Source organism: Otolemur garnettii, unplaced genomic scaffold (assembly GCF_000181295.1).
Source record: "Otolemur garnettii isolate 467f Iridium unplaced genomic scaffold, OtoGar3 scaffold00181, whole genome shotgun sequence".
In the NCBI taxonomy this organism is placed as follows: Eukaryota; Metazoa; Chordata; class Mammalia; order Primates; family Galagidae; genus Otolemur; species Otolemur garnettii.
In genome coordinates, this window is record NW_003852576.1 from 979,398 (window position 1) to 987,890 (window position 8,493).

Sequence of the window (8,493 nt, forward strand, 5' to 3'; positions counted from 1 at the left end):
AACAGGTCTTCTTTCAAGTTGAATGATGAATGCTTCTGCCATTAGAAAGAGGTATACAAAGAAACATTTTATGTCTCGTTATGGGCCCCAAGTTTAAATTTACTACATTGTAGTTTCATATTATAATCTATTTTTGAGTGAATTTGTTTCCTTACCTTATGGCTTCTGAATCAATGTGCACAGGTGCAATTCTTTCTAACAGAAATTTGACCATCTCTAGGAAAGGATTTGTTGGCTGCTTAGGATTTGCAAGTTTCCGGGCTATTTCTCTCTACAGAGAAAGAAAACAGTTTTATAGTAAGTATCAACTGCCTTTAATATATATATATTTTTGAGACAGAGTCTCACTATGTTGCCCTGGGAAGAGTGCCGTGGCATCACAGCTCACAGCAACCCCAAACTCTTAGGCTTACGCAATTCTCATGCCTCAGCCTCCCAAGTAGCTGGGACCATAGACGCCCACCACAACACCCAGCTATTTTTTTGTTGCCGTTGTCACTGTTGTTTAGCTGGCCCAGGCCAGGTCTGAACCCTCCACTCTTGGTGTATGTGGCTGACGCTATAATCACTGTGCTATTGGTGCTTGAGCCTGCTTTTAACATTTTTCAAAATAGAAATACTGTAGGCCAAAAAAAAAAAAAAAAAGGCATTTAAAGATTCAAAAACAGCATAAGTGAAAAGGTTGTCTGCCTTAGACTTTGATTAAAATTTACACATTCACTAAACAATCACTGTAAAATCTAGACAGTGGAAACAGAAAGGGGATAATATGGTTCTTGATGAATTCTGCCTATCTCATCTTTCTCCCATCAAATTACTGTTTAGTGTAACAGCAATTTTTCTTTTTTTCTGAGACTGTCTCACTTTGTCACCCTCAGTAGAGTGTCATGGTGTCACAGTTCATAGCAACCTCTTGCCTCAACCTCCCAAGTAGCTGGGAATACAGGCACCTGCCATAACACCCAGCTATTTTTTTTGGTTGCAGTTGTCACTGTGGTTTGGCAGGCCTGGGCTGGGTTTGAACCCACCAGCTCTGGTTTATGTGGCTGGTGCCCAGGCTACAGGCTCCAAACCAACAGCAATATATTTTTTTTTGAGACAGAGCCTCAAGCTGTCCTCCTGGGTAGAGTGCTGTGGCATCACAGCTCACAGCAATCTCCAACTCCTGGGCTCAAGCGAGTCTCCTGCCTCTGCTTCTCAAGTAACTGGGACCACAGGTGTCTGCCACAACGCCTGGCTAGATTCAAACCCGCCACCTTAGGTGTATGTGGCTGGTGCCTTAGTCACTTGAGCCACAGGCACCGAGCCAATTATTTTCTATTTTTTAAAAAATTTGTACTATATGGGTATATTGTATTGGTTTTCATAATTTCACAGAATTATGTTTCAGTTAATTTCATTTTCAAAAAAGTGGGATATTAGTAACTATCATATAAATGTTTATAAAAAATTTCAGCCTGCTGGAACAGAGTTGAGTGATAAATGAGATGCCTGTACACCCCTAGAATTTTATTTATAACATACACATAGAATTTATTTATTTATTTTATTATTTTTTGAATTTATTATTGGGGATTCATTTACAAGCTGGTACAAGAAAGCAGCTTTTACTGATTCATACACATAGAATTACTAAAGGCTGTTAGGTGGCCCCCAAAATAAAACTGTCAATTTAAGCTCAAAGGCAATGATATTACATCAGATACAGTATACCCTCCATAGCTGACCACCTTTCTTTAAGTTGACCTAATTTTCATAGCCCAGACACACACCACAAGCATCTATCAGTATAGTAGGCCTAGTTCCTTATGTTGACCAGTTTGTTGCAATCCTTTGGGTGGTCAATTTACGAGGTCTACTGTAGTTTCTATGAAGACAGACATTCTTGCTGGATGTTTCTAATGAGGACTTAATAATTACAGAGATGGACTTCCTGAAAGATAAAGTTAAGTAGGCTGAGATGAAAGGATCTCTTGAGCCTATAAGCTGGAGACTGTAGTGAGCTATATAGTTGCCACTGTACTTTAGCGTGGCCACCAGAAGGTGACACTGTCTCAAAAAAATTAAATCGCTTGCCCCCAAGACCAAAAAACCAAGGACAAGCCTTTTAATGGCACATTTAAGATGAGTAATTACATGTATTAGCTAAGAAAATAACATACATTAAAGGGGCTTTCAGCTGGGTGTGGTGGCTCATGCCGAGATCTCAGCACTTTTGGGAGGCCAATGGGGGTAGATTGCCTGAGCTCAGGAGTTCAAAACCAGTCTGAGCAAAAGCAAGGCCCTGTTGTCCCACCAGCTACTTGGGAGGCTGGCAAGAGGGTTGCTTAAGCCCAAGACTTTCAGGTTGCTGTGAGCAATGATGGAGATAATAAAGTGAGACTCTGCCTCTAGGGGGGAAATAAAACCACAAAGAAAAAAGGTGCTTTCCAAACTATAAAGCAGGAATGTCCAGTGTTTTATCTGTGGTGTCCAATATTAGGAAAAGTATGCACGGACCTTTTGTTTTGCTCATAGGCTACTGTTAGTGTTTGTGTTATTTAAAATATGTGGCTCAAGGCAACTCTTATTCTTCCTATTTGGGGCAGAGAAAAAGAGGTTGGGCAACCCTGCTATAAAGCAGTAACAAAGGATATCCACTTTATTAGTTTTTCTCATAGACAATATTTTAGTAATATATATTCAGGAGGACAAAGAAGCAAAGGGGAAAAGAACGTATTAAATATCATCCATTATTAGTTTAGAGTGTAAGTCCAAAGGACTGAGATGTACTAAATAAAATTTCTTAGTCATTATGAGATGCCTCATTTTAGCAAGCTATTAAATTTTACTAAGCAAAATTTCAGCATTAAAGAAAAAATATTTTATTTGGCCCTTAATCTTTATATACTTTGCTCTGAATTTTATACTGAATTTAAATACTGTACTATCTTCTGAAATTAACCTTATTTTGTGACATATCTACAAAAGGTGATTTTTTCCCCATAGCATATAATTGAGTTGCATTAACCTAAGTATTTCAGAATCTGTCCAAAACCAATATAAATGTGAAAAATAGCTAGGTCACTAATAGGTGACAGATATGGTATTACATAAGCACAGAAGATATAAAAATGTAAGAGGGAAAAAAGAATGCACATTTAAATATAGTATAAAATGCCCAGCTGCGGTGGCTCACACCTGTAATCCTACCACTCTGGGAGGCTGAGGTGAGTGGACTGCCTGAGCTCACAGCCTAAGAGCAAGGCCCTGTTTTAAAAGCAGCTGGGCACTGTGGCGGGCGCCTGTAGTCCAAGCTACTTGGGAGGCTGAGACAAGAGAATCGCTTCAGCCCAAGAGTCTGATATTGCTGTGAGCTGCGATGCCCAGGGTGATACCTTAAGACTTTGTCGCAACAACAACAACAAAAGCAACAACAACAAAACACTGTAGTAATTATCTTTCTCTTATTCATCTCTGTAAGAAGCCTGGTCCCAAGCATAGTATTTGACATATACATGTATGCCAATCAAGCTGGCGGGAGTTGGGGAAGAGAAGGGGATGAGTTAAATTCATACATACCATGTGAAGTGCACACTTAATGTGTGTAACTTTGACTCACTCTGTATAAAAACAAAATATGTAAACAAAACATCTGTACCCCTAACATTCTGAGATAAAAAAATAGAACTATTCAACATGGAGGCAGAGGTCAATAAGCTGGAACTGATGTTCCAGAAGGCTGCTGACTCTGATCTGGATTATATTCAGTACAGGATGGAATATGAAATCAAGACTAATCATCCTGATTCAGCAGGCATGAAAAGTTCAGTTATACGTTAAAGGAAATGTCAGCGATAAAGTCTGGATATCAAACTTTGTACGCACGCTTTAAACTACTTGTTGTTGAGCAGAAAGAGTCTAAAAGCCTCATTTGTGCTACTGTGAACAGACTATGAACATGATACAAAAACTACAAAAGCAAACAGACCTGGAGCTGCCACCACTGACTGAAGAAGAGAAAACTGCTGCAGAGCAATTAAATCTCACATACCATACCAATGAAGAAATGGACTTCCAAAAGGGAACTCTAATAGACAAGGACTCAATTTCAGAAAAATTTAGGAAGATGTCTTTTAATGGTTGATGACAAGTGGTAGGGCGTTGGTGAAGAAGGTGGTTTGGCTTGAATGACTGGATAATGCTGTCTTTCATATGAAAGAACAATATAAGAATCAGGGCAGATATATAAATAAAGTTCAGCCAGAAGAATGAAATTGGATTTACTTAGACAAACACACAAGTCTACTAATTCTAGAAAAAAGGAAGTCCCTTAATGCTCTTTTGCTTTACCTGTTTTCCTTTTGTGTGGTTGGGATAAAGTAGATGTTTTAATCTATCATAAAAGAATGTCAGTCAGTCAATATGTGAATGAGTGTGCTTTGGAAATTAAAGGATAGGCAAAATATTTGTAAAATGAAAGAAAAAAATAAAATCCTTTTTTTTTTTTTTTGAGACAGTGTCTTATTATGTTGCCCTGGGTAGAGTGCCTTAGCATCACAGCTCATAGCAACCTCAAACTCTTGGGCATAAGTGATTCTTTTGCCTCAGACTCCTAAGTAGCTGGGACTACAGGTGTCTACCACAGTGCCCAGCTATTTTTTTGTTATAGTTGTCATTGTTGTTTGAAAGGCCCAGGCTGGGTTTGAACTGGCCAGCCCCGGTGTATGTGGCTGGCACCCTAGCCACTGAGCTATAGGCACCCAGCCTAAAATAAAATCTTTTTTTAGATGGAGTCTCATTATGTCGCCCTCAGTAGAGTGCTGTAAGATCAAAACTCACAGCAACCTCAAACTCTTGGGCTTAACTGATTCTCTTACCTTAGCCTCCCAAGCAGCTGAGACTACAGGCATTTGCCACAACACCCAGCTGGTTTTTTTGGTTGCAATTGTCGTTGTTTTAGCAGGCCAGGCCGGGCTTAAACCTGCCAGTCTCAGTGCATGTGGCTGGCACCCTACTCACTGAGCTATAGGTGCTGAGCCTAAAATAAAATCTTTTAACAACTCTTTGAGATTGTTAATATCCACAGGTGAACAAAGCAGAGTTCAAAAATATTGAATAACTTACTAACAATCACATGGTCATACATGGTGTAGTGAAATTTAAAATCTCATAAAATTCAATCTCTACCTCATAAAATGCTGAATAAATGAAGTTTTCCTTCCTGACATCTTCAGTGATACTGGTATAGACTCATTCTGTAAAATAAGTCTATGAAAGAAATGGAGGACAAAAGTCTAAATAGGAATTTACCTTATCTATATATAAAATCACATACATGGTAACGTTACTACTGACAATTTCCTGACAATGGTTATTTCTACGTTAATACAAGGGGGAAAAATGCATGCACACAAGCACTTAGAAAGTACTCATCATTTACTCAGTATATCTACTAAACACAAAGTATGTTATCTTGCTCAATTCCTAAAACCAAACTCTCTGGCTTTGTTCTCTAGATTTTTCCTAGAATGTGGCTGGAGAGTGAGCAGTAAGTAAAGAAAACTAAGCCAACCACAGATATATTCCTAAGTAATTCACAGCTCACACAACACACCATGTAGATCAGGCTTTAATGAAATATATAAAGTTCTGTAAGTAAATCTGGGAGAACACATATATACTTTACTTACCACACAAACATCTGCCTGTTTGCAGGAACATGCCGGGCTGATTAATAGCTCCAACTGAGACCGCAGTTTCTCATCATCACCAAGAACTTGGTTAAATTTCTTCACAAAATCTTGTGCTTTCCCAGGGTCAGGCAAATTCTCTATTTAAAATTAAAAGACTCAATATTACAGAAGAAAAAAACACTACTACACTGAAAGTGTCTTACAATCAGCTGAATTTGTTCTCAGAAATAAAACTGAGATAAGGATTATTCTCTTTTACTTAACATTCAATTGAAAGGCCCATTTGGTAAATTGTCTGCTGTGAGTTTATTATATAGGTGCTGAGTGAATGAACATACTCACTTGCTATGGTCATCAGTTTTCCAAACATGGCAGAACAGTTTGCCTCTGACTGAAATTTAAAACAGAAATAAAAGAACAGCCAGTCACATATGTTTTTTTGGCTACAAAAAAAATCAATATACATTATTGTACATTTTTCATAAAGTTAAAAAATATTCATTGCAGGGTAGCACCTGTAGCTCTCTGGGTAGGGTGCTGGATATACCGAGGGTGGCGGGTTCAAACCCCGTCTAGGCCAAGCTGCAGCAAAGAAATGGCTGGGTATTATGGCAGGTGCCTGTAGTCCCAGCGACTTGGGAGGCTGAGACAAGAGAATTGCCTAAGCCCAGGAGTGTAGGTTGCTGTGAGCTGTGACGCCACGGCAATCTACCAAGGGCGATAAAGTGAGACTCTATCTCTTAAAAAAAAAAAAAAATTCATTGCAATCTATCCACTGGAAAATGGCTTACCATGTATACACACTAAGTTGATAGCTACGGAGTAGCAACAACTATTAAGTGAAGACAAATAAAGCGATAAAAAGATTACAGCCTCACACCTATAATCTGAGAAGAGAAGACGGAAGGATCACTTAAAGTCAGGAGTTCTATACCACCCTAAGCAAAGAGAGATCCTGTCTCTACCTCTAGCTAAAACAGAAAAATCAGCCAGGCATTGTGGCAGGTACTCAGGAGGGTAAAGCAAGAGGTTGCCTGAGCCCAAGAATTTGAGGCTGCTGTGAGCTAGGCTGAGGCTATAGCACTCTAGTGTGGGTGACAGAGTGACCCTGTCTAAAAAAATTTTTTAAAGGGACAAATATAAAAGATGTTAGCAGGAAGGCAGAAAAACCGTAAACAGTAACATACCAATGGGGGGAAGGGTCAGGGATGGTTTGTTTCCGCCTGTCCCTGATCCCCAGGGTCACTGGTTTGTGACTGTTTCATAGTGTACATCCTAACTTTCATATCGCAGTTATTTTGAGAGATTGAAAAAATAAAGAAAATAATTAACATAAAAATTATCACATCAAAATTACTGTGAAGCCACATGCCACAGAAAATTAACTAAAAATACGAACAGAATTTTTTCTTCTGGCATAGAGTTCTGTTAGTTATTTTGTGGCCTATTACTTAAATACCTTTAGGCTAATATCCTATCCAAAAAATACTTCCTTTTCTTCCACCACAGTAACATAATACTTTATTATTAGTTTTAATTTATATCAAATGTAATTTGGATCAGAAGTTAGTAAACTATTGTCTTATGGACGACCTGTTTTTGATAATGAGGTTTTGTTGGAATACAGTCCTGTCTATTCACTTTTATGTATTGTTTGTGATTGCTTTTGCAAAGGCAAAGTTGAATATCCGACCAGAGACTGAAGGGGCTGGCAACACCTAAATTTCTACTACCTGTCATTTATAAAAAAAAGTTTGTTATCTCCATGCTAGTGTCCACGGGCTCTTGAGGAATCTGCATATAGTCCCTTGGTTAAAAACAAATATTGTAGTGTGAATATACTAAAAAGTATATTAAAGGGTAAGGCAGGAGACCCAATTGGGCCTAGGAGTTTAATAGGCCTGTGCAACACAGTGACACAGTTTCCATACAAAAAAGTATATAAAGGGTATTCAAGTTTTTGTTTCCAAATTCCAAAAAACTTTGCATTTGTGGAACATGGGGGAAAATTTAATATTAGAATATTTGTAAGAAACCATTATCAACTATACATTTAAGGAACAAGAATAATTTATAGTGTGAAAAAATATATAATTTCTCAGGTTGGGCATGGTGGCTCACGCCTCTGCCTGTAATCCTAGCACTTTGGGAGAAGGAGGCAGGTGGATTACTTGAGCTCATTCAATATCAGCCTGAGCCAGGGAGAGACTCCATGTCGAAAAATAGATGGGTGTTGCAGCAAGTGCCTATAATCCCAACTACTTCAGAGGCTGAAGCAAGAGGACTACTTGAGCCAAAGAATTTGAGGTTGCTGTAAGCTATGAAGCCACAGCACTTTACCAAGGGTGACAAAGTGAGACTATGTCAAAAAAAAAAAAAAAAGTCTAATAAATTTTATCTTAAAGTTTAATTCTAATTATTTGAAAAGGTGAACGACGTATAACTCTTAGTGTCTAAAAACTTAGTAAACTAGAAAATACCATTTCTATGAAATATTGAACAATAGTAATAATGCAAAAAAAGTAACATTCACATTGTCAGATTAAAGTATGTCTATCATAGAATGCTTTGACTGAGCTTCAGTATGGAGTCATCAGTTAACTTTTTTCCCCAAACTCTCAAAAAAGAGACAACTAAGATTTACAAATAAAAATAGAAGATAATTTCAAAAAACAGATCATGACAAATCATATAGACAATAGAAAAAGAAATACTACAAAATCATTCTACTTCATGTGAATGTTACTTTTTCTTATTATTATTGCTCAATATTTCATTGCAGTAATCATCTGATTTCCTTTTTTTTTTTTTTTTTTTT

The 8,493-nt window shown here is 37.8% G+C and overlaps 1 protein-coding gene and 1 pseudogene across 1 annotated transcript in view; one reads left to right on the top strand and one right to left on the bottom strand.

Moving 5' to 3' along the window:
• PDS5A (PDS5 cohesin associated factor A) overlaps positions 1-8,493 on the bottom strand; it is a 118,389-nt gene that overhangs the window by 43,570 nt on the left and 66,326 nt on the right. Inside the window, exons 13-15 of the mRNA XM_023507417.1 lie at positions 6,018-6,118; positions 5,673-5,812; positions 156-271 (exon numbers count right to left, since the gene is read on the bottom strand). Of these exons, the coding sequence (XP_023363185.1) occupies positions 156-271; positions 5,673-5,812; positions 6,018-6,118 (357 nt within the window). The remainder of the gene's footprint in view (positions 1-155; positions 272-5,672; positions 5,813-6,017; positions 6,119-8,493) is intronic.
• LOC111728724 lies at positions 3,679-4,126 on the top strand (annotated as a pseudogene).